The sequence below is a fragment of the Hypanus sabinus genome, chromosome 29 (assembly GCF_030144855.1).
Source record: "Hypanus sabinus isolate sHypSab1 chromosome 29, sHypSab1.hap1, whole genome shotgun sequence".
Lineage (NCBI taxonomy): Eukaryota > Metazoa > Chordata > Chondrichthyes > Myliobatiformes > Dasyatidae > Hypanus > Hypanus sabinus.
Window position 1 is genome coordinate 6,372,023 of NC_082734.1, and position 27,544 is coordinate 6,399,566.

The 27,544-nt window shown below is 43.0% G+C and overlaps 1 protein-coding gene across 1 annotated transcript in view; it reads right to left on the minus strand.

Annotated features, from left to right (window-relative positions):
• Positions 1-27,544, minus strand: part of LOC132382754 (glutamate receptor ionotropic, NMDA 2B-like) — a 332,180-nt gene that overhangs the window by 59,025 nt on the left and 245,611 nt on the right. The window contains exon 3 of the mRNA XM_059953212.1: positions 4,833-4,947. Coding sequence (XP_059809195.1) covers positions 4,833-4,947 — 115 coding nt within the window. The remainder of the gene's footprint in view (positions 1-4,832; positions 4,948-27,544) is intronic.

Here is a 27,544-nt window from a genome sequence, read left to right on the forward strand (position 1 = left end):
TGCCCCTCCTCCCCTTCTTACCCCATCCCTGACATATTTAGTTGTTTGTTTTTTTTCTCTCTCTCTGCCCATCACTCTGCCTGTTCTCCATCTCCCTCTGGTGCTCCCCCCTCCTCCTTTCTTTCTCCTGAGGCCTCCCGTCCCATGATCCTTTCCCTTCTCCAGCTCCGTATCACTTTTGCCAATCACCTTTCCAGCTCTTAGCTTCATCCCACCCCCTCCGGTCTTCTCCTATCATTTTGCATTTCCCCCTCCCCCCACTACTTTCAAATCTCTTAATATCTTTCTCTTCAGTTAGTCCTGACGAAGGGTCTCGGCCCGAACCGTCAACAGCGCTTCTCCCTATAGATGCTGCCTGGCCTGCTGCGTTCCACCAGCATTTTGTGTGTTGTGTGAATACTGTGGAGAGGTTGAAGAAGAGGTTTGCTAGGAAGCCTCCTGAATTAGAAGTTTTAAGCTCTAAGGACAAGTTGTATTGCTTACTTTGGAGTAGCAGAATCTGAAGGAAGACCTGAGAGAAGTAATTCCTCCTCACCTTCGTCAAAATGGGTGGCCTCTTCTTCTGAAACTTTGCCCTCCAGTTCTAGATATACAGCTCCCCTCCCTAATAGAAACATCTTCTCAGAATTCACCCACCAATCCCCATCAGTATACTTAATGCTTTGAAAAGGTCACCTCTTCTTCCTCTGTCTTCCAATGAAGATTGTGAGAGGCATAGATTGTATCAAAGCCAGGATATGATTCCTTTGAGTAAAATTGGCAAATACTATCACATCCACTCTCCTCTCCTATCAGATTCTTTCTTTTCCAGCCCTTAACCTTTCCCACCCACCTGGCTTCATCTATCACCTTCCAGCTAGTCTCCTTCCCCTCCCCACTCTTTTATTCTGGCATCTTCCCCTTTCCTTCTCAGTCCTAAAGAAGGGTCTCAGCCTGAAACATCGATTTCCATAGATGCTGCCTGACCTGCTGAGTTCCTCCAGCACTTGTGTGTGTGTGTGTTGCTCTGGATTTCCAACATTTGCAGGCTTTCTTGTGTTTATGATATGCTAGAGGAAGTAGCTTTAAGATGAGGAGGGGGAAGTTTAACGGAGATGTGCGCAGCATGTATTTTTTATAGAGAGTGGGAGGTGTCTGAAACAGCTTGCCAGGGATGATGGTGGAAACAGGTATCATGATGTTTAAAATGTTTTTAGATAGACAAATAAATATTCTGGAAATGGAGGGATGTGGATCATGTGCAGGCAGAGGGATCTGTTTAATTTGACCAGCACAGATATTGTTGGCTGAAGGGCCTGTTCATGCATTGTAGTTTTCTGCATTAACATAGAACATTGAACAGTTCATCAGAGTGCGACCATTTGGCCCACAATATGGTGCTGACTAAATGAAACCAATCCAAGATCAATTAAATTCTCCCTTCTTACATAACACATCTAATGTTGTGCTGACCTTTTAACCTACTCTAAGATCAGTCTAACCCTCCCACGTAGCCCTCCATTTTTCTATTATCCATGTACCTAAGAATCTCTTAAATGTCCCTAATGTACCTGCCCTACCATCAACCCAGCAGTGTGTTCCAGTGTGTAAAAAAACCTCCCTCTGATCGTTCCTCCACTCATCATAAACAGATGTCCTGTGGTACTATTCAATGTATTGTTAATTAGCGGAGGGAATTCTAATGGGTCGCATCACTGGTATGGACAGGTCACTGCACAGGATTGGAAAAAGCTGCAGAAAATTGTAAACTCAGTCACCCCAAATAATAATGAGTAAATAAATAAACAAATTACAGTACACGTATATTGAATAGATTAAAAATTGTGCAAAAAAAACAGAAATACTGTACATTAAAAAAGTGAGGTAGTGTTCACGGGTTCAATGTCCATTTAGGAATTGGATGGCAGAAGGTAAGAAGTTGTACCTGAATCGCTGAGCATGTAACGAGAGCAGCTTGCTGTGGAGGTCCACAGCAGGGGTGATTGATAAGTTTGTAGCCTAAGGTAGAAGGAGATGAGTTATACAGCTCTCGTTACATGCACATGCAGTTCAACTCTTTGAATGAAACTGCAGAAAGTTTGAAGTTAATAACTCATTTTTATCAATGAGTTTTTTTTTTATCAATGACACAAACTTATCAATCACCCCTGCTGTGGACCACTTCTGGAGGTCCAAGACGCCGACTTCTACAAAGAAGGGTTCCGTATGCTCCACGACCACTGGACTAAGTGTGGAAATGTAGGATAAATAAATGTGTTAGGTTTTCTAAAATTGACTCCTTCTACCTTAGGCTACAAACTTATCAATCACCCCTCGTATGTTGAAGTTGCATAAGACATTGGTGAAGCCTAATTTGGAGTATTGTGTACAGTTTTGGTTACCTACCCTCAGGAAAGATGTAACTAAATTTGAAAGAGTAAAGAGAAAATTTACAAGGATGTTGTTGGGTCTGGAGACCCTGAGTTATAGGCAAGATTGAATAGGATAGGACTTAAATCCTCCAAATATAGAAGATTAAGAAGAGATTTGATGAGGTATACAAAATTATGAGGGGTATAGATAGGGCCAATGCAAGTAGGCTTTTCTCATTGGGGTTGGGTGGGACTAGAACTAGAGGCCATGGGTGAAAGGTGATATGTTTAAGGGGAGCATAAGGGGAATCTTCTTCACTCAAAGGGTTGTGAGCGTGTGGAACAGGCTGCCAGTGCAGGTGGTGCATGCGAGCTCGATTTTAATGTTGAAGAGACGTTTGGATAGGTACATGGATGGTCGGGGTTTGAAGGGCTATGGTCCCAGTGCAGGTCATTGGGAGTAAGCAGCTTAAGAGGTTTGGCATGAATTAGATGGGGCAAAGGACCTGTTTCTGTGCTATGACCCTATGACTCTATAAACAGACTCAAGAACAGCTCCTATCCCACTTTTAAAAAGCCGTTGAATGGTTGCCTAGTATAAGATGGACTAATGACCTCACAGTCTACTGCAGCTCTATAAAACCCCGCTTAGACCACACTTGGAATATTGTGTTCAGTTCTGATTGACTCATTATTGGAATGACGTGGATGCTTTAGTGAGGATACAGAGGAGATTGACAAAGATACTCTCTGCATTGGACAGCATATCTTACTGGAATAGTTTGAGTGAGCTAGGGTTTTTTCTCTTTTGAGCACATGAGAATGTGAGTTGACTTAATAGGTGATGAGGCATAGATCAAGTGGACTGTCAAGGATTTTTTTCTCAAAGCGGAAATGGTTAATATGAGGGTGCTCAGTTTTAAAAGGATTGGAGGAAAGTATAAAGGAGATGTTAGAGGTAAGTTTTTTTGACACAGAGAACGGTGGGTGTGAGGAACGCACTGCCAGGGGTGGTGGCAGAGGCAGATACATTAAAGACATTTAAGAGGCTCTTCAGTACATGGATAATAGAAAAATGGAGGGCTATGTGGGAAGGAAGGGTTAGATTGATCTTAGGGTAGATTAGAAGGCCAGCACAACATTGTGGGCTGAAGGGCCTGTTCAGAGCCGTAAAGTTCTACGTTCTGTATTCTGTGATCTACGTTCTTGTCTTGCACCCCAGGTCTGCCTGCACTGCGCTTCCCCTGCAACTTCACTCTGCATTTTGTTCTTGTTTTCCCTTGCAGTACCTCGATGCATCGTTGGAATAGTTGTAAAAGTTTTTCACCGTACCTCAGTACACATGCCCATCATAAACCAATGTACTGCTCTTCTATCATGTCCCAATACACAGACCTGGGGCCCTCCCTACCACACAACTTCATAATTATGACTAGTCCTGGACCAGACATTCCCAGGACACAGTGGGAATGTTGCGTTGCTTCAAGGAAGTTTCAAGCGCATCCTTGAATCACTTTTATCTGCCCACCTCGCGACCTCCTCTCCAAACTGAGCTCAGAACGGAGTCTCTGCTTCAGAAGTCTGGTCTCAGGCGTTTCTCAGCTGACTAGGCCATAAAGTGCTGGACTTTTTGACCTGGGAGAGGACGCTGAAGTTGCTTCGGTTACCGGTTCAGAGAATTTGGAGGGCTTTTACAGAGGCTACCCAGGCAGTTTGAAATGTCTCTTGTATGGAGCCCAGGTCCCAGAATGAAAAAAGAAGGCAGAGATTTTTGTGGAAGGCTTGAGATGGAACAAAGACTGTGCTCCCTTAAGGCAGTGACAAAACTCCAAAGAGCATTTTATTGTTAGTGAGGTGCTTTGGGAGTCTGCACTCAGTGGCCACTTTATTAGGCACGCCTGCTTGTTAACGCAAATATCTAACCAGCCAATCAAATGGGAGCAACTCAATGTATAAAAGCATGTAGACATGGTCCAGAGGTTCAGTTATTGTCCAGACCAAACATCAAAATGAGGGAAGAAATTTGACCATGGAATGATTGTTGGTGCCAGACTGGGTGGTTTGAGTATCTCAGAAACTGCTGATCTCCTGAGATTTTCACGGACAAGTATCCAGAGGTTACAGAGAATGGTCTGAGAAACAAACAAAAAAAAAAATCCAGTGAGCAGCAGTTCTGTGGGCAAAAATGCCTTGTTAACGTGAGTGGTCAGAGGAGAATGGTCAGACTGGTTCAAGCTGACGGGAAGACGACAGTAACTCAAATAACCATGTTACAACAGTGGTGTGCAGAAGAGCATCTCTGAGTACGCAACATGTCGAACCTTGAAGTGGATGGGCTACAGCAGCAGAACCCCACAAACATACACACAGTGGCTCTTTATTAGATACAGGAGGTGCCTAATGATTAGCATGGAAATGCAAACTATGTATTTATTTGCATCTTGCATATTCTTTGCAAAACACAATCACTTTAGCCCTTACCTTCTCCCACAGCCGCTCTTTGTTGAGTAAGATGATTACTAATTTGGGGTGCATCTGGTACCCGTCTTCACTGAAGGAGAGGTTCCTTCCCTCAAAACTTACATTCATAAGGTATCTGCAAAAACAAGAAGCAAAGTGAAAGGTAAATACCCGGCGTGAGGACCTGTTCGTGGTATGTTTCAGACACTATTTACCAAAGCACCAAGTGTCAGAAGCTCCAAGGTAAACAACAACAACACACAAGAGCCTGTGGGTTGAAGCCCTTTATGGCTCCGACCTCCATTAGCATTTACACCCCCGCTGTGCGCAATGCTACTTTCATGACGCCAGTGCGGTGACTGCACTTAGTAATCTCCCGTTCTGCTCGGTTAAAAGCACAAGGTTAAATTTCCCTATCAGGTCACTGCCAGGAATGTTAATTCATTTTCTCCACCTACTGACGCTGACTGACCTGATCAGTACGTTCAGCACTTTCTCGTTTTTGGCTTCACATTTCCAGCATCCAGAGTACACTGGTTCCGAACATGAGTGTAGTGCCAGCACGTTTAGCCACGTGATGCAGTGGTTCAGGCCCGGGCTCAAGAGCGAGAAACGATCTGACGTTTTGGCCGATTTAAGCGCTGAGCCAGATTAAAAAGTCAAGGCAACAAGACTGAAGGCAAAGGACGTTCTGGTGTTTAGCTCACTAATCCAGGAGGATTACTCGCCTCAGCGCAAAACTGGCTCCGTGGCTGTGGCCTGCAGCCATCGGGGTCCTGGACTGGCTCAGAGGCTGTGAGCTCCCTCTCAGAGACTCTGCAGTTCATGTTCTGTGTGTTATTCGTTTACTTTTTATTGTTTGTACGATTTGTTCTTTCTCCCCCCACGGGGGGTGTTTGTAGTGTGTGATTTTAGTGGGCTCTATTGTGTTTCTTTGTTTCATGGCTGCCTACAAGGAGACGAATCTCAAGGTTGTATATGGTATAGATACTTTGATAATAAATGTACTTCCAACTTCTGATCTTTCAACCTTTCCCTTGCAGGTTCCTCCAATTCCATTGGTAAACTGGCCAGGGATCTTACAAATTCAGACAGCAAGCTGAGTCTCATGCCAAGGGAATGGCTACCAATGAGGGGTCTGGTCAAGAAGGTGGACTGTAAAGATAGCAACAAGGGAGGAGAGGGAATAGGGGAAACCAGGGAAATAATGCAGGGTTTGGTTTAAATGTTGTCACCAAGTGGAAAACTGGAAAAGCTGACAGGCAAAGATGTCAAGAGCTCAAAAGTAGCTGTGGCAGAGGTCCGATGGTCAGCCTCATTTTAAGAAGCCAACTTGCATCTCCATCCATATAGGAGAGCTGCTTACCCTCACCCCCCCGCTCATTTCATTGAGCTGTTGGGTTTCATCTTATGCCACGGCAAGACATTGTACATGTACACACAGAGCTCCCAAAAGTCCTGCCATCAACTGGAGTTCAAGTTCAAGTTTAATTGTCATTCAACCGTACGTGAACACAGCCAAAGAAAATATTATTCCACTGGAGCCAGGGTGCAAAACACATTACCAGCAGCACACAGTATATAACGTTACAAAAGCAGAAAAACATAGTCACTGACCTCCCAAATGTACCACTTCGCACTCATCCAGATTAAACTCCATCTGTCTTTTCTCCACCCAAATTATACCCTTTGACACCCTCCCTCATGATCAACAAACTTCCGTTCATTTGCAAGTTTATACACTTCACTGATCACACGTCAAACGTCATCGTTCCGACCGCCACAAAAGGTGGGATTTCCTGGTGGCCACCCATTTCAATTTAACTTTCTGTTGCCATTCTAACATGTTGGGCCATGATGTCCTCTTGTGACTGCTCTCAGGATGGAGAGGCAACACCTCATATTCCGTCTGGGTAGGCTAAAACTTGATGGAATGAACATTGATTTCTCTAACTTCCAGCAATTCATCCTCCTCCCCCCTTCTCTCTTTTCACATTCTCCTATCTTTTCTTCTCACCTGTCCATCATCTTCCTCTGCTGGACCTCCTCCTTCCCTTCCTTTAATGGTCCATTCTCCACTCCTATCAGATTCCTTCTTCTCCAGCCCTTTACCTCATCCACCTATCACCTGCCAGCTTGTACTCCTTCCCCATCCCCAGCTTCTCATTCTGGCTTCTTCTTTCCAGTCCTGAAGAAGGAACTCAGCCTGAAATGTCAACTGTTTACTTTTCCATAGATGCTGCCTGACCCGCTGAGTTCCTCCAGCCTTTTGTGCATGCTGCTCTGGATTTCCAGCATCTGCAATATCTCTGGTGCAATTGCTCCCGGGTTTCTTCTGGATTCTGGATCCTGCATGGTATCTGTGCCAGTGCAATGGGTGTCAACATGCAATCCAGCTATAGTTGTCACAAGTACATCGAAACATGGAGTGAAGAGCATCACTTTGTGTTGACATCCAACTGAATCCAAGGATTGGGCTGGGGTCAGCTCAGAGGTGTCTCCACACTTCTGGTGCCAACATAGCATGCCCACAACTTATTAACCCTGACTGGACGTCTTTGAAATGGGGGAGAGAACCAGGCCACCCAGAGAAAACCTACGAGATCATGGGGAGAATGCATAATCTCCTTTCAGACATCAGTGGGAGTCGAACCCCGAGTAGTAACCACTGGCACTGTAAAGGCAGAGATTGTGTTGCAAGTGCTGGAACACCAAAATGTGCATAGTTGGAATCCCCATTCAGAAGGCTGTTGCCTTTCCAGAGCAAAGGTTCCCAACCTGGGGCGCACGGATCCCTCAGTTAATGGTAAGACTCCATGGTATAACAAAGGTTGGGAACTCCTGTTCTAGAGGGAGGGAGAACCTTGGGAAAGAGGCAACCATGTGGAGGCCTCTGTTTAGGAATGAGGTTGGTGGAAGGGTTGAGGCTATATTGGAATGGGATGAGGGAAAAGGTTGAGATTGGCGGGAGAGAATGAAATTAATTCAGGATGAGTTTGGGAAATAAGACTGAGTTTATTTTGGAAGTCCCCAAGAGGACCACAAACTTGACGTGGATTGGAGGCTTACATGTCTAAATGAACTGGAGAGCTGTGCTGGCTGGAGTCAAGGCCTTGTGCTTTGGCTCTTGATAGGGTCACCGATACCAAACAGGTCAAAGGGTAGAGGCCAGACTAACAGTGGCCCACCAGACCTCCAGGTTTGGGGGTTCAGCTCAGGGTTAACAACTCTGATTGGTAAAACAAAATTGTTACAGAAACAGCAATGAAGAATCCTTCTACATCTGAGTGTGACGGTATTCCAGAGTCTCCACCTGGGACTTGCATGACTGACAATAGTGATAACCTAGGGGAAGCTAATGGCATGATGAAGCAAGCCCTTAACACCACCAGTGATGGAGGACCTTCTTTGAAAGTTGGAGGATGAGTTAAAGCTTCTCATACTTTCTTATGCCATTGAAAGTGGATGTTCGGCCCTCTGGATCTATGCTGACTCATAGAGCAAACCACAAGTCCCCATCGATTTCCCTACTAGCTACTCTCTCTCACACACACTTCAAACTACTTTGATTCTCCCTGCATCCATCTACGTGGGGGGGGGGGTGATTTACAACAGACAATTAATCTAAGTTATAGAGGTAGTGAACAGTAGGGTACTGAGGAGTGTTGTAGAACAAAGGGATCTGGGTCCATACTTTGCTGAAAGTGGCCTCACAGGTAGATAAGGTCATAAAGAAAGCTTTTGGCACATTGGCCTTCATAAACCAAAGTACTGAATACAGGAGATGGGATGTTATGTTGAAGTTGTATAAGACATTGGTGAGGCCTAATTTGGAGTATCGCATCCAGTTTTGGTCACCTACCTACAGGAAAGATGTAAACAAGGTTGAAATAGTACAGAAAAAACTTACAAGGATGTTGTTGAGTTTGGAGGACCTGAGGTGTAAGGAAAGATTGAAAAAGTTAGAACTTCATTCCTTGGAACATAAAAGACTGAAAGGAGATTTGATAGAGGTATACAAAATTATGAGGGATGTAGATAGGATAAATGCAAGCAGGCTTTTTCCACTGAGGTTGGGTGGGACTACAGCCAGAGGTCATGGGTTGAGGGTGAAAGGTGAAATGTTTAAGGGGAACATGGGGGAATCGTCTTCACTCAGAGGGTTTGAGAGTGTGGATTGAGCTAACAGTGCAAGTGGCGCATGTGAACTCAATTTCAACATTTAACAGATGTTCAGATAGGTACATGGATGGTAGAGGTATGGAGGGCTATGCTCCCAGTGCAGGTGGCTGGAGTAGGCAGTTTAAATGCTTCAGCATGGACTAGATGGGCTGAAGGGCCTAGTTCTGTGCAGTACTTCTCCATGACTCTAGCTACAGACAGGGCAGCTTCACAGCTGTCCCATGTAGCCAGATATAGTTTTAACCTTTGCTTGCATCTCTTATATATTTTACTAACAGGGATTCACAAACAAGTAATGCAAAGAGAGAGATATTTCTCCTACTTTCCAACAAAAATATAATTAACAATAACATTTCTAAAATATGTAGGTATTTTAATGAAACCTGTCTACTCCCTGACATCAAATGTTCAGTATACTTACAACCACATACATCATGGTGACTTGTTTTAGTTGGCCAAATATTTGCCTGTGTGGTTGATCTAAACAGTACATGCTATTCCCTTGGGAATTCTGCACTGACAGAGATTAATATCATCACTTAAAGCAAATAATTATTTAAAAGTCTGTCTTTACTGAACCAGCAAAACATCAGTCCTGGTAAAATAAGGCTCATTAGCTTCAATTAATCTAAGAACATCTTACAAACCTGTTTGCATTACGCTTTTAACCAGTAAAGAGGTAACCTCTGGACACGTACCAGTGGAACTCAATATTTACAAATTTAATCCCAAAGGACATGGCTGCCAGCTTCATCTCACCATTGTTGCCTCAGCAAAGACTGTTCCTGACTTAAAATAATGGTGGTGATGTTCACATTAAAACATCTGTGAGAGCGATGGGATACTAATACATCAAAAATAGGAAGCTTTGGTCAAGGGCTATCAACTGGCTATAGACTGTACACCGTAATAATAATCTGGGGTGTAGAAAGGTTTTTGTATTTGCATTGTAAATCCTAACCATTTTAACCACCACTCAAGGAATTATTTCTTCTACCTAGGGAATTGCTAGAGTCAAGGACAATTCCACAGTGAGTTTCACTGTGATGTCTGTGCGCGAGTTTCACAGTATTGTTTGTGTGTGAGAGTTTCACAGTGATGTCTGTGTGTGGACAATTCCACAGTGGAATGCAAGGAATTTCTCCAGCTACTCTGGCTTCCTCCCACAGTCAAAAGACATACTGTCTTTGGGAAGTAAATTGGTCACTGTAAATTTTCCCGTGATTAGTCTAGGGTTAAATCGGGAGTTGCTGGGTGACACGGTTCAAAGGGCCAGAAGCAACGTACCCTAGGTGTGCACATGTACGTGCGCACATATCTTTTGTTACTGACACACAAAGGAATTTAAACTGCGCACAAAAGGTTGTCACCATCTACCCCTTTGGGATTTTAAATACATTTCACAATCATACACAATCGCATTTCCTTTTCTGCTTTCTGATGTGGATGGTGTTGACAACGTGGAGTTGGTGATAGTTTGTCTGCAGATTTTAGAACCAGCTTACTGTTTTTATTGAAGAAATTATTCAGTGTGTCTATGTTGTTGTCACTGGGCAAAAAGTTGCATGGCACGAGATGGTCACGAAACTGGTCATTAAAATTTAGAGGGAATGTTGGCCGAAAAGGCTCATTCCATCCTGTAAATCTAAGTAAATAAATTTATGAACAAAAGGATCAAGACACCTCACAGAACACAAACGAATCATTTCCTGCCGTTTCTCAAAGATCTTCCTGCAACAAGGACACCAACGTTGTACTGATGTGTTCTCACCAATGTTCCATATAACTGTAAAACTGCTCCCCTATTTTTGTATTCAACCCCTTAGACATAAGTAACAAAATTCTGTTGGATTTCTCAGCATTAGGAAGAGGGTACACAATGGAGTGTAGAAGAGACGAAGTTCGGTGGGGTGGAGGCGATCTTGACTGAACCAAATAACATCTTGAAGCTCTTAATGGATATGGAGAGGTTATTTGCTTTCTCTGGAGAATCTACATCCAGGGAACATTGTTTAAAAGTGAGGACTTGCTTCTTTGAACTAGAGGCAACATGATTTTTTTTCTCTTAGAGGGTTACGTGCCTTTGGACTTCCATTTCCACTCCCCTCTGAGGGATAGAGGTTTTGAATTTTTTTTTAAGGTGAGAGGAAGAGATGTTCATGAAAAGCAGGGGGTGGCACTGTAGTGTGGTGGTGAGCGCAATGCTTCACGGTGTGCCGATTGTAGGATTGGGGTTCAATTCCCGCCACTGTCTGTAAGGTTATATGTTCCGGCTGAGACCGCGTTGGTCTCCTCCAGGTACTTTGGTTACCTCTCATGTTCCAATGACATACGGGTCAGGGTTAGGGAGTTGTGGGTATGTTAATTTGGCACCAGGAGTGTGTTGACGCTTACAGGCTGGCAGTACAACCCTCGTTAATTCGATTTGATGCGAACAATGTATTTCATTGTAAGCTTTGATGTTCAAAGTACAACCGAAATTTATTATCTAAATACATATATGTGACCATATACAACCATGAGATTCATTGTCTAGCGGGCATACACAATAAATACAAGGAATACAATAGAACCAATGAAAGACCGCAACAACGAGGCGGACAACGAGTGCGCAAAAGACAACCATAGGTTTCAATAGGCACATTTAATGTCAGAGGAACATATACAATATACATCCTGAAATTCTTTTTTCACAAACATCCATGAAAACAGAGGAGTGCCCCAAAGAATGAATGACAGATAAATGCTAGAACCCCAAAGCCCCCCCCAGCTCGCCATTCCCATGCATATGGGGCAGCAAAGCAACAACCCCCCCAACCCCAACCAACAAAAAAACATCAGCGCAAAACTGCAAATACAAAAATAAATTTTTAAAAGAAGTAATAATATTGATAATAAATAAATAAATGAATATTGAGAACATGGTATGAAGAGTCTTTGGAAATGAGTCCAGAGGTTGTGGGAACAGTTCAGTGATGGGACGAGTGAAGTTATCACCTCTCGTTCAAGAACCTGATGGTTGAGGGGTTATAACTGTTCCTGAACCTTGTGGCTCCTGTACCTTCTTCCTGATGACAGAAGTGAGAAGAGAGCATGATCTGGTGGTGAGGATCCTTGATGACAGATGCTGCTTACAACATTTCGAGGTCTATGACAAATCAAGCTTATCTTTCTCTAAGCAAGGAGATAAAAGAATACTGCAGGTCGAAGGGAAAGCAGAATTGCGGTTACAACAGATCAGACATATCAAAGGGCTAGAGAGTCTTGAACGGCTCCTAATTTGTTCATATCTTTGTATGAAATTGCAAATTCTACTGTATAGGATCAGCTTTATGTAAGTTTGCTGGCTTGTTCTTCGATTGGTGCACACATGGACATGGTCAAAATATCTCACACTTGTCAGAGCATTACTAGTATGATGCACAAGCATTGTTTCACAAGCCCATTTGCTAAAGTCCACGTGAAACCCATCTGTTGGTATTCTCTCTGACCTGCAGCACTCATAGTCTGTTACTTGGTCAGAGTGGCATTTTCACTGGGTTCACTTCCACCCTTTACACACCGGCTGGAACTACGTGGTATATTCCACTGGGCTGCAACAGTTTAAAATTTTCTGAGCTGTCAGATCGGTGCACAGACATTACAAATGGCTGTACTTTCACTGAAGTTGTCTCAGGTTGTTCAAGTGAAACTCCAGATTTAATCTCCTTCCTGAATGGGGACACCTGAGACGGTGCATGCTTGTTCGTACTGTACTATTGGGGTATTCTCCTCGAGGTACACACACAGGCTTGTTGTATTCTCACCCATTCTGGTCTGGTACGCTCTCAAACTGCTGTACCTGTGCACTCATAGATTGGAATACAGTGTATTGCTGCTAATTGGGACACATTGGGACTAGTGCATTTTGGCCCAATTAAGCAGTCGCCCCAATTAGCTGGTTTCATGAAAATAGTTAAAAAGTATTTTTTTAAAAAAAGGACAAACTACCATTTAACTGAGTAACAAATTGTGTACTTAAATGAGATACAAAATAAATCAGAATGCTGCTAAAACTATATAACCAATACTACCAATATTGCACCAATACAGAACTATAGAACTATGGATTAGTTCTCAATAGTTATCAATGGAGGAATTCATCTGGTGTACACTGCCAACTTTTTTTGATTGACTGTAAATGAACAAGGTCAGCACAGACACCTAGTGGACTACCTTCAAAAAAAGCATTTGACGTTTGCATCCTCCAAGTCTTCATTTTCATTGTCACATTCAATATGGTTGCTGATACCTTCAAATTCTTTGTAGTTCCTAATTGGTTAAATATTTTCGGTTTCACTCCTGGTTGCTTCTGGCATCTCCAAGTCTGAATTATTGGAAAGCGCAGTGAGCAAATCAGCTCTAAACTGAGTTACTGCTTATTTCTCGCCAACTATCAGAGACAAAAGTCACAGTGCTTTTTGAATGCTGACACACGCAACTGACGCTATTTAAAATCATTCACTCTAAGCACGATGTATTGTCTGAAATGGCCACACAAGTGCACATGACACACGTTAGTTAGAACCTGTTCATAAACAGTGTCTTGTCCCAATGAAGCAGCAAATAAATTAAGCGAATCCCGGCTATTTTCTTGACTCGTTTTCTCGTTTGTCAGAGCTGTGCCAAGTAAGCGGCTGCCCTTGATGGTGCATTCAACCAGAATTCTCTGATCAGATTGGTGCAGTTTTATAATGCTGTTGTCTAGTACACACACTTTGTGAGTGGCTCTTTCTTCGACCTGAAAGGCTGGGATGGCTGCACTCAGAGTGTACACACATACTCTCTCAGACTGGTGCAGTGTCTTTGATGTACACTCATTTCCCATCGGGAGACTGGCACTGTCTCGCTGACAGACATTCAGAGTTGTGCATCCGGAACATCATTGATTGTCTATTTTTATTAACATCGTGGCATACTAGAGCTTATTTATTTGTATTTTACTTGGAGATACGGTGTGGAATAGGCTCCTATGGCCCCTTGAGCCTTGCCACCCCTTCAAGGCAGATTTAATCATGGGACAACTTACATTGGCCAATTAATCTACCAGATACATCTTTGGACTGCCGGAGGAAACTGGAACACTAGAGAAAATCCAAAGGAAGAATATACAGAGACTCCTTTCAGAGGACACTGGAATTGAGCTCTAAACTCCAACACCCTGAGCTGTAATAGTGTTGCACTAACCACTGCACTACTGTAGCACCCAACGGCTACGTGTATTTCATAAGTTATCATGTAAGTCATCAATGATACAGTTGTGTATTGGTACACATTATAGCTGATTAATTCTTATCAGCGTCATTCCAGGTAAGGCAACACTTCACCTCTAAATCTCTATTGCATAGAGGCAGCCTCCTCTGCACTGGTGAAACCTGCTGTAAGTTGGAGGAACATTTTGTTGCGCACCTCTGCTCCATCCACCAAAAGCGGAGTTTCCCAGTGGCCAACCATTTTAATTTCCATTCCCACTCTTCTGACATGTTAGCCCACGGCCTCCTCTTTTGCCATGGTGAGGCCACTCTCAGGATGGAGGAGCAACACCTCATATTCTGGGTCCTGAGGAAGGGTCTCGGCCTGAAACGTCGGCTGTTGACTCTTTTCCATAGATGCTGCCTGGCCTGCTGAGCTCCTCCAGCATATTGTGCGTGTCACTTTGGATTTCCAGTGTTTGCAGATTTTTGCGTGTTTGTGACCTCATATTCTGTCTGGGTAGCCTCCAAACTGATCGCATGAATACTGATTTCTCCTTCTGGTAAAAAAAAATTCCTTCCCCTTCCTCCTTCTATTCCCTACTCTGGCCTCTCCTCATCTGCCTATCACCTCACCCTGCTGTCCCCCCACCTTCCTTTTTTCCTGTGGCCCACTGTCCTCTCCATCCCTTTACCTTTCCCACGCACCTTGCTTCACCTATCACCTTCTAGTTATCCTCCCTCCCTTTCCCTGCCTTTTTTATTCTGGCGTCTTCCCCCTTCCTTTCCAGTCCTGAAGAAGGGTCTTGGCCTGAAACAGTGACTGTTTATTCATTTCCAGAGGTGCTGATTTCCTGCTGAGTTCCTCCAGCATTTTGTATGTGTTGTATGGATATCCAGCATCTGCAGAATCTCTTGTGCTTATGATTCACCCATAATCATCTGCTTATCCTCCTCCCCTTGCCCCCCTCCCTTTGTTCTGGCGTCTTTTCCATTTATTTCTTGTCCTGAAGAAGAGTCTCGGCCCGAAACGCCGACTGTTTATTCATTTCCATAGAGGCTGTCTGGCTGGCTGGGTTCCTCCAGCATTTTGCCAGTTCGGTGGATTCTTTACAACACTCTCTCCCACTCAGCATCCTGACAGGTACCGGCTTGCCGATCACTACACTGACCGACTGGAGCGCTGTCGAACTGTCACTCCTTTCCTGATTCATTGACACTCTCAGAGAAGGCCGTTTGCAATTCTTTACAACACTCTCTCCCACTCAGCATCCTGACAGGTACCGGCTTGCCGATCACTACACTGACCGACTGGAGCGCTGTCGAACTGTCACTCCTTTCCTGATTCGTTGACACTCTCAGAGAAGGCCATTTGCAATCAGAAGCAGATTTATTAGCACTGACATACGTCATGAAATTTCCACTTTTGAGCACGGTGCAACACAAAAAAACTACGAGTTACAATAAGAAATATATAAAAAATATAACAAAGTAGTGCAAAAAGAGAGCAAAAAGCGAGGGTTGATGGGCTGTTCGGAAATTTGTTGGCGGAGGGGAAGACGCTGTTCCTAAAAAGGTGTACTTCCATTTCTACAGCGCTTTAAACTGCTCGGTTGACTTATGGCCAATAGCAATATCTGACACTGGTGCTACTTCATTAACGCTTTCACAGACTGAAGCAGCTCATTGATGGCTGTTGCAAGCTCTTGCTGCACCACTACTTCACAGATTGGCAACAGAACACAGCACGTTGCAGCAGAGTGACCCTCCAACCCATAAATATATCCGTGCCCCTTCAGAGTCACACATATTTCATTAGCCATCCTGTAGCTGTCCTCCCATCGTTACGCTCATCCTATACGTGCTCTGCTACTGTCACGTTGTTCATTATCAGTGCAGCATCAGAAACAGGTTTAATATCACCAGCATATGTCGTGAAATTTGTTAACTTTGCGGCAACAGTACAATGCAATACATGATTGATATAGAGAAACAGAAAACTGAATTACAGTAAGTGTATTAAATAGTTAGATTAAGTAAGTAGTGCAAAAAAATAGGAAATAAAAAAATTAGTGAGGAAGTATTCATGGGTTTGATGTCCATTCAAAAATCTGATGGCAGAGAGGAAGAAACTGTTCCTGAATTAGTGTGTGCTTTCAGGCTTCTGTACCTCCTTCCTGATGGCAGCAATGAGAAGAGAGCTTGTCATTGTCTCGGTATCACACTTCAGTGGAGAGTAGGCCACTGTTGACCTCTACAGTATCACCATTATTGCAACACCATCGTGTAACTGTCTGCACATTGTTTTGCACAATGCTGCACACCATGCAGATACACATGTTTGTTCCACTCCACTATTACACCATCACTTGGTGCACGCTGACTTTTATGCGATACACCACTGTAATATTACAGTCTCATTTTACACTCTATTATCACCAATATTGCAGAACCATTTGTACACTGGCATTGCTACACCACTGCCATGCTCACCTCATAAAGCACCTTATTAGTGCACAATTTTGTTATGTACTACCATATGGGTGTACCCGTAACATTCATCAAATAACCTGATGAATCAGAATCAGATTTAGTATCATCAGTGTATGTCATGAAATCTGTTAATTTAGAGGAAGCAGTACAATGCAATACGTGATCATATAGAGAAACAATCAATAAGTAAATCAATTACAGTAAGTATACATATGTATATTAAATAGTTAAAGTAAAAATAGTGCAAAAACAGAAAAAATAAAAGCCAGGTAGTGTTCATGGGTTCAACGTCCATTCAGAAATCTGATGGTAAAGGGGAAGAAGCTGTTCCTGAATCACTGAGTGTGTGCCTTCAGGCTCCTGTACCTCCTTCCTGATGGTAGCAATGAGAAGAGGGCATGTCTTGAGTGGTTGGGGTCCTTAATGATGGACACCACCTTTCTGAAGCAGCACTCCTTGAAGACGTCTTGGACACCATGAAGGCTAGTACCCAAGATGGAGCTGACTAATCTTACAACTTTCTGTAGCTTCTTTCGATCCTGATCGACATTACAGAAACACACTGATGCATCACACTGTTACGTTCAATTCGGGTCCAATAACTTTAACCGACTAATCAGTTTATTCAGTATTCAAGGGAGCCTAAGCAATACGATATTTACCTAAAGAAACGCTGGCGGGCCCCCGAGTCTACTGCGGAGCGCTAACTATCCCCAACACCACTCATGGCACATTTTGGTGTGGAGTAATTGTGTTTGCTTGCAATTATCCTTCTTCTGGGGGGTGTGAAAACAAGTTCATCTTCCCTACACGTTGCTGTGCCCCAGGCAGGGAAGGCAAGCGGGTTCTGCCATACCTTAAATTTAGCACAGCATGTTGAACCGCATTCCGCAATTCGTGTCTCAAAATGCTTCAGTGAGATTGGTTACCCCTCACTCAGTTTCACATCACAGCTCCTCAGGATGTTTGTACATCGTTTGGTTTTAGATTTCATCCTTCCATACACACACATTCTTGTTGCACCAGAATATTGCTTCTTCGTTGTTCCATTCTTGTTACATATTGGAGTTAGTTAATAAGACATCATCTAATGTGTTGAGTGAGATAGAAAAAAACACTAAAATACTATTTATTATTATATTTATTATTTTTACTTAGAGAACAGGCCATCTAGACATTCAAGCTGCACTGCCCAGCAACCCCGATTTAAGCCTAGCCTAATTGTGGGACAATTTACAATGGCCAATTAAACTACCAAGCAGTACCTCTCTGGACCGTGGGAGGAAACCGGAGCACCCAGATGAAACCCACGCAGTCACGGGGAGAATGTACAAGCTTTTTCCAGACAGCACACAATAGGCCCTTCGAGACACACGCCACTCAGCAACTAATCACAGACTATTTACAATGACCAATTAACCTTCTAACTAATACGTATCTGGCCTGTGGGAGGAAACCGGAGCACCCAGAGGAAACCCATGCATCCATGGGGAAGACGTACCAAATCCCCGAAGACGCCGTTGGAATTGTACACCAAACTCCGTCGCCCTGACTAACCATTATGCTACTGTAGCACTATTAATGACAACTAAAACTGAGGGGAAATCAATAGGAGATTTAGAAACAAACGCAACAACACATGCAACAAAACCAAAAACGCAACAAACCGTGCCACCGAGGCAAATACATAACAAAATGCAACTAATGTTAATGGTCACACAGAGAGCCACTAATATGACACAAGAAATAAAATCTTTGTAATGTCTAATGCCCTGGCAGTCTAAAATCCATATGTTTTCAGAAAACCAAGAGCATCTACTGCCAAGAGTGCTCTACTGCCACTTCGATGCCCTCTTATGTTACAGGTTTTGCATATTGTAGCATTTACTGCATACTTTGCTGGTAATATCTTACACTCCCTTCACTGTCGCACTCTACTGTTGCACGGGACAATTTACATGACCAACTAACCTCCTAACCACTACAGAGCAGCCGAAGGAAACCCATGCAGTCCACGGGGAGGACATACCACTCCTCACAGACGACTCTGGAATTGAACTCTGAACTCCGACGCCCTGAGCTACCTGTTACCGTGGCGCCCAGTCTCAGGTATTATACTAATAAATTGCTATTTACTTAAAGCTATGTTCTTAAATATAACACAGTGTGTACTGGAGTCATAATCAGATTTATTTAACACAAGTACATCGAAACACACCGTGCAATGTGTCGCTTGCATTAATAACCAATCTGCATAAGGAAGTGCTGGGGGCAGCCTGCAAGTGTCACCATGCATTCTGGCACCAATATTGCACGTCCACAATGTTCAACACAATACTCAACGCATTCATTGGGACACCTTCCGTCTTCCCCTCTTTCATTGGATCAATCATAGGTTGAATCCTTTTATTTGTACAGATCACACCCTTTCCATTCAAATTGACATGTTGGGGATGAAGGAGACTGACTGCCGGCTCACTGGGGCGTTCTCCCATTGGAACACTTTTACACTCAGATCAGCTCACTTCCAATCGTACAGTCTCGGACTAGTGCGTGCCTCCGGGGCACCGCTGGATTGACATCCTCTGGCACCAACGCAGTCTCAGACTGATTCACTCTTCAATGTTCAGAGCTCAAAGCAAAGTTATTATCAAAGTACATGCACGTCGCCCTGAGAGTCATCCACAGTAAATACAAGAAACATAACCGAATCAATGAAAGAGCGCACCCAGTAGGACAGACAAACTGCAAAAGACAACAAACTGTGCAAATACAAAAAACAGGGAAAAAAGGTAGTGGTAATAATGATAACAATAATAAATGAACAATAAATATTGAGATCATGAGATTAAGAGTCCCTGAAACTGATTCCATACGTTGTGGGAACAATTCAGTGATAGGGTGACTGAAGTTGAGTGAAGTTATCCCCTCTGGTTCAAGAACCCGATGCCTGAGGGGTAATAATTGTTTGTGAACCTGGTGGTGTGGGTATTGAGGCTCCTGCACCTCCTTCCTGAGGTGCAAGAAGACAGCATGGAGGTCTTGGAGATAAGGAGAATGACTTTACACATATTTACGTTATGCTTTGTGGTTTGAGTATCTCAGAAACCACTGATTTGTAATTACTTGTCCATTCACTCAATATTTGGCCAAACGCACTACACACAATAGTCCGGCTATGATCCCACCAAGGCAGTTCAAGAGCCAGATGGCTAATGGGTAATAACTGCTCATGAACCTGGATTTCACCAGTTAGATGTATTAGTGGTGCACACCTCACTGAACTCTACACTGCCAGATCACTGCATTCCGTGGGTCTGTTTCAGAACTAACCGAGTTGATGCTGGTTTGGAGTTGTACGTTCTCACTAGTGAAATGCCACCTTCATGAAAAGATCCATTCTCAGACCTGGAGGGGCACGAGTCTGGCGCCCTCTCATTTACATCCAATCATACGATCATATTACCGGAGTAATATCGTCTCTTTGTTAAACCCTGAAACTGAAACATTTTGCAAACTTTTGGTTTGAGACTAACACACTTCCTGCTGCAACCTCCACAGCAGCCTGACTGGGTTAGTGTATTCCTAATACTTCCAGAAAATCAGACATTCTTATTGATGTACATCCACACAGGTCACCATTTCAGCATATCCTCAGACTAGTGATCACACTCTTTATTGCTGCAGAGTGTTAGTCTAACGTATCCGCGGATTGCCTCATTCCCATTGGCCTCCTCTGAAACGCTACATTGCCACTGGGTGCACTCTTGTTGGTTGAATCGCAGATGTTGCATTCCTAATGCCTCAGTTTCATTAGTAAGTTCACAGATCACTTGCACCAACTGGTGACCTCTCAGACCACAATATCATAAATCAGATTGGTACTCTTGTTTTTAATATTCAGCCCAAGTTCGCGATTCCCCCACACTGAGGTCTCAATGGCACAGGATCTGTTTCTGATACTCTCTTTGGGCTGCTTTTAAATTCAGGTCAGTATATTTTTACAGGAACACGTTCAATAATGCATTGTTGGAGTGGTATGCAGTCAGGATGGTGGAGATTTGGAATGGTATTCTCTCAGTTCCAATCGGTCATTCTTAAAGGCATATTCACAAATTGTAACAGTCGCAGACCGAGCACTCTCAATGTGGTACCTTGATATCCACTCTCAGATGATTCAACAATGACTCAGACAACTACAGGCTCTTGGTAAATACACTTTCACATTTGAACATACCTACCGGAGCACCCTTTAACAGCACACCCCTAAAATGGCGTAATTTCAATGGTAAATTCTTAGACACGCTCATTGATACACACACAAGCTGTTGCCATAATCGCATGGCCACATTAGCAGAGAGGTCCTGAGTACATTACAGTGCCAGATCCTATTATTGGTACCTGTTAACGAGAAATCTCTTAGAGTATCACAGTGCCTTGGGGTTCAACAGTACATGCTTAAAATGGCTTAGTCTCAATGGTAACCTCAGATTATTACATTCAATGTGTCTCAATCATTTAGATATATCTTTATCAGTGCGCACTCTCATTAACACACTCACAAACTATTGCCATTATTTCACGCCCACACTGCAGAGAGATCCACCATTATGGAAGAGTTTCTGGCTACATTATTATTTTGATGCACTCTCATTGATGTTGCTCAGATTTGCAGACTCTAATGCAGTGTACTGTCCATGAGATAGTTACAGATTTTACATTCACACCAAAAAAAAGCTGCTGCGTGATTGGTCTCGTTCGGATTAGATTCTCAGAACTGGTGCACCCGCGGTTTGCTGAACTCTTTTACAACGTGATGTTACTGATACATCACAATCATTCCTGAATCTTTGCTCTCTCGTTTGTCTGCTCTTAGTGAATGATGAGATTATTTGAATTTATTCAAAGCTGATATCCATCCCACAACATGAGGGAGTAAAAATCTTTGCATTATGACTCCACCACAATGTACAGACGTATGAATTTATAAGTCAAATGGCCTGTAGAAAGAAGCTGTCCCGTAGCCTGTCAGTCCCGGCTTTAATGCAGCAGTACCGTCTGCCAGACGGAAGCAGATGGATAACTACATTTAATTGTGCTCAAAGGGTTATGCAATCAGACTCTTTAGATTAACTTGTTTGCACACTCAGACCGCTGCACTTACATACTAATGCACTCAAATGATTACAGTACTGGACCCCATCATTGGTATACATTCACAAGAAATCTTTTAGAGTGTCACAGTAGCTCAGGGTTTGACAGTACAGCCTAAAATGGCTTATTCTCTATAGTAAATTCTCAGATTAATAAATTCAATGTGTTTCAATCATTTAGATACATTCTTATAAGTGTGCACTCTCGTTAACACACTCACAAACTGTTGCTATTATTTCACACCCGCACTACAGAGAGATCCACCATTATGGAAGAGTTTCTGGCTACATTATTATTTTGATGCACTCTCATTGATATTGCTCAGATTTGCAGACTCTAATGCAGTGTACTGTCCACGAGATAGTTTCAGATTTTACATTCATGCAAAAACTGGCTACTGTTTGACTGGTCTCATTCAGATTAAATTCTCAGAACTGCCGTGCTCACGGTTTGCTGAATTGTTGCATTGTGTGCACTCACAGATGCATCATGGTTGTACCTCTCGATTGTGTGCTCTTAGTAAGGAAATTACAAGATTATTACACTTAATTATGCTCAAAGGCTTTTTTCAATCAGACTCTTGCATTAGTGCCCTTCAGATTGGTACATTGAACCAGATGCACACTCAGACCGATGTACTTACACACTATTGTACTCAAATTATTACAGTGCTGGATCCTATCATTGGTACATTTACACAACTGTCACAATTGCTGACGTCCGACTCAGATTGCTATATTATCAGTTTGACACACTCATGCTGAGGTAGTAAAACAGGTCCACTCTCATTGTAAACTTACACAGTCTGCACGTGGATGGGTCAGTTTACACATCCTCAGAAGTGCAGTCCAATGCAGTATGGTTTAGTACAGACTGGGATGCCTGGTGGTGTCAAAGGCTTACCCAGATTAGGGTCACACCCCAGTGCTCAAAGAGTCACCATCATTCTAGTTAGACAAGATCATGATGACACAAACACAGCTATAGATTCAGCAAGTGAAAACTGCCACCACTTGTAGTAACAGAAACAGGGAGAGAACGGAGACATGTACCAGCAAAATGGCCCCAGCCATAACCCTTATAAACTGCAAACCACAATCACGTCTCTTCCACAAGCGTTACCACGAGTGCTGTAGATCTGTAAGAACATCAGGAGGTGCTGGAAGCACACGGAAAGGCAGGTAGCATCTACAGAGAGAGAAACACAGTTAAAATTTTTAGTTCTGCTAAGCTACAATAAATAAGCCCACGGTAGTGCAGCGGTTAGCGCAGTGTTATTACAGCTTGGGGAGTCAGAGCTAAGAGTTCAATTCCGGCGTTCCCTGTAAGAAGTTTGTACATCCTTACCGTGAATGCATGGGTTTTCTCCGGGTGTTCAGGTTTCCGTACACAGTCCAAAGATGTACCAGGTAAGTTCATTGGTCATTGTAAGATGTGCCGTGACTGTTAAATAGGTGGGTTGTTGGGTGGTGCAGTTCATTGGGCCAGAAAGGCCTCTTTTGCACTGTATCTCTAAGTAAAATAAAATAAAATAAATAAAAATAGAATAATAATAAATTATTATTATCTAATAATAGATAAGTTAGAATAATACACTCAGTGGCAACTTTAGTAAGTACCTCCTGTTTTGCGTGTGATTGTCTAGAACTGTAGAGGCTGTTATGCATGAAAATCCCAGGAGATCAGCAGTTCCTGAGATACTCAAACCACCCTGTGTGGCACCAACAATCATTCCATGATCAAAGCCACCTGGATCACATTTCTTCCCCATTCATGTTTGGTCTGAACAACAACTGAACCTCCTGACCATGTCTGCATGCTTTTATGCACTGAGTTGCTGCCACATGATTGACCGATTAAATATTTGCATTAATAAAGTGGACACTGAGTGTACATTTTATTTATTATTCAATAAGTTAGAATTTTGAATGTTTGAGTAAGTAGTGAGTTGGAGAGCAAAAAGGCTGGACAAAATGGGGTAGCAATGGGGGACGTGATAGTAGGGGATCGAGAGATCACAGTGATCAGGACCATGGACAGCACCATCCATCCAAGGAAACCATTGCTTTGGTGGTTATCTTTAGAAGTTGAACCCAACGCTCTTTCCATTTTTCTTGATGTAATCTCATAGGTGAGGTAAGGTAACATTCTCGTCTTGCAGTTATTTTGATATATCCTATTGTGTTTTCATATGCCCTGTTGCTACCTAGAGTTCCTCTTGCCAAGAGTCAATTCGTTACTTTATCATTTCCTGTCAGAGTTACCTATGTTGAAATCCTTCTATAACTAATGTCACTATGCAAATATAATCAGTCTATGTATACAAGCTAATCTTATGAATATTCAAACAGTTACTTGTACAGTGCATTTTATAGTATTGTTTTTATTTTTATAATAATTGTGTTTTTTGGGTTTTTTCTTTTTTATACTGCATCAATGAGTAACAATCATTCTCTAGTTGTTCATTCAATCTATGCATCTTATCACCTTGTACACCTCTATCCAATTACCTTTCATTCTCCTTCACCACAGACAGAAAAGCCCCAGCTCACTCAACCTTTTCTCACAAGACATGCTCTCTAATCCAGGCAGCATCCTGTTAAATCTCCTCTGCACCCTCTCTAAAGCTTCCACATCCTTCCTTTAATGAGTCAACCAGAACTGTACAAAATATTCTAAGTGTGGTTTAACCACGGTTTTATAGAGCTGCAACATTACCTCGGCTCTTGAACTTCTTTGGTTACTTTGGCTAGCACTGTCTTAGATAGATGTATGTCAGTCGGGGGAAGATACAGTCAAATGAGTTTATCCCTTGTGTCAGTTCACACATAACCTGCTGTAGACCCAGTCTGGTAACTTATTTATTTAGTTTATTTAGAAGATACTTTTAGGGATCCCACTCACTGCTGCTGGAGGCAGGTATAAGAGGCTCAGGTCCATACTGCAAATATTGATCGGCACAGCCTGTAGCTGTGGGACTCTTCAGAGGAGGACTTTGCAGTTTGATATTTAGTGTCTGGGACTTTGGACTCATTTTGGAGGAGACTGTGGTTTGATGTTTAGTGTCTGGGGCTTCGGACTCATTTCGGACCCATCTCTGGTTCATGCTGCATGTGTTTCTAGTTTCTAATTGCTCTTTTTTTTCATTTTTGCAATTTGATCATGTCATCTCAGTGTGGACAGGCTCTGCAGCCTGCAGTCAATAAATGACACAGCGCTAAACTGAACTGAACTAAACCAAATACTCCTAGACCGTTTAATGTTGAGATGTTTAATATTCTGTGTGCTAGTCACTCGCAATTTGCTGTTAGTACGATTTGTTCTTTTTCAAATGTCGGGTGTCTGATGTTTTCTTTGAACAGGTTCCATGGTGTATCTTTGTTTCGTGGCTGCCTGCAGGAAGGTGAATCTCAGGGCTGTATACTGTATACATTCTTTGATAATAAATGTACTTTGAATCTTTGAATAGGCCCTTCTGACCCTTTGAGCCACAATACCCCAGCCACGCTTGACAACCCCAATTTAACCCTAATCTAATCACAGGATAATTTGCAATGATGAATTACCCTGCCTGGCACGTCTTTAGACTGTGGGAGGAAACTGGAGCACCCAGAGGAAAACCATGAAGTCTACAGGGTTGATGTACAGAGGCTCCTCACAATTGATGTCAGAATTGAACTTTGAACTCCGAACTCTGATGTCCCGAGTTACCCCCAATTTTCCCTTCCTTCAGAACATGGTCAGTTTAGTCAGGAGATGTACTGCAAAGTCACTTTTGGTGATGGACACTAACGTCCCCACTCAGGGGACATTCTGTACCCTAGCGCCATTTGGTACTTCTAAAAACGTTGCTCACCATGGAAGAACACTGATTCTTCAGTTGAGGGAAGACGATGGGCCATATTTACTCATAGTTTTCCTAAAACATTTATGTTTGCCCCAGTACTTTGAGCCTACATGGGGTCTTCATTCGATGTTGAGGATTTCACCTGTTGCTTCCATTTGGCAAGTCTCACTTAGTCCTCACTCTGTGAATCATTGACACCTATTCTTCAGTCCTCTCTAATTACCCCATCTATCAGCTTCACCAGTGCTGAGTTTAGCCACATTTACTCCCTTCAGCTCAAATCAGCCTCGACTGTGCTGTCTGGAACTGATAAACTCCCTTCCTTGCTAAAGACTTACTGAGGCCAATCTCTGGCTCTTTCTACTCTCAAGCACAAAATCGGCTCATTGGGCTGGGATCTCCCCACTCTATGGTGCTTAGGACCAAGTGATACCAGTTACTGTTTACAAGGATGGGTAAAACCAGAACCCAGTTAAAAAGAGATCTTTGCACAACAGATAATACACAGCCACAACATGGAATGAATGTTGAGTGCAACTAGGGAAGTATCTCCGAGACAACAAAGGATAATGGACCTAGCACAAGTGAAGATTGAGTATAGGTCATAAGACAATAAGCCATGGGAGCAGAACTAGGCTATTCAGTCCATCAAGTTTGTTCTGCCATTCCAACATGGCTGATTTATTATCCGTCTCAACTCCATTCTCCTGCCTTTACCCCATAATCTTTGACGCCTTTACTAATGAAGAACCTATCAACTTCAGCTTTAGATTTACCCAATGACTTGACCTCCATATCAAAGAATTCCACAGATTCACCACCCTCTGGCTAAAGAAATTCCTCTTCTGCTCTGTTCTAAAGGGCCATCCTTCTATTCTATGATTGTTCCCTTTGGTCTTAGATACTTCCCGAGGCTTTGCAACATTTTAAAATAATTTTCATTACACAAGTATAAGTATGGGTTGTAGGATGTGCTCCCGTGTTGTATAACATTATGGCTTTATAATTAAAGAGATTGACTGGCATAGGTGACGTAAAGGAGACTTTCAGGAGGCTTGCTGTCACAGGAGATGTGAGGAGGGTTTGTTGTCAAAGAAAATAAAGGACAGTCAGTTGCCAAGTCATATGTAAGAATGATTTATTGCTGAACGTAATATACAGAAGACTATAAAAACATAGGAGCAGAAATAGGCCATTTGGCCCATTTTCTCTCTCAACCTCATTCTCCTGCCTTCTCCCTGTAACCTATTAACCTCCACTTTAAATATACCCCATGATTAAACCTCCACAACTATCCATTGCAATGAATTCCATAGATTCACCACTCTCCGGCTAAGAGATTTCTGTCAACTGAAAGGAAATTCTACAAGCTAGCCCTGACAATTCCTTTGGATTTTACCAGAAATCTCTTGACCTTTCCCATCAACTTAACTTCACCTATCACCTTCCAGCTAGCCTCCTTCCCCTCCCCCCTCCTTTTCATTCCAGTGCCTTTCCTCAGTCCTGAAGAAGGGTCTCGGCCTGAAACATCAACTGTTTATTCACTTCCATAGATGCTGCCTGACCTGCTGAGTTCCTCCAGCGTTTTGTGTGTGTTGCTTTTCAATGACTTTCAATAACAATCACTAGGAGCCACAGCACTGTGCGTAGCGGGAATGAGATTTGAAAGGAAGCGAGTGGGAGTGTTGGGATGTTCTGCACCCCAGCCCACGGACCACTAAGAGCCATTGTACTGTGCATCATGGGGATGACCTCAGATCTGGGGCACTGTTCTCAGCAGGCTACAATGGCTGTATTGTATATATAGATACAGTGTCAGCCCCTAA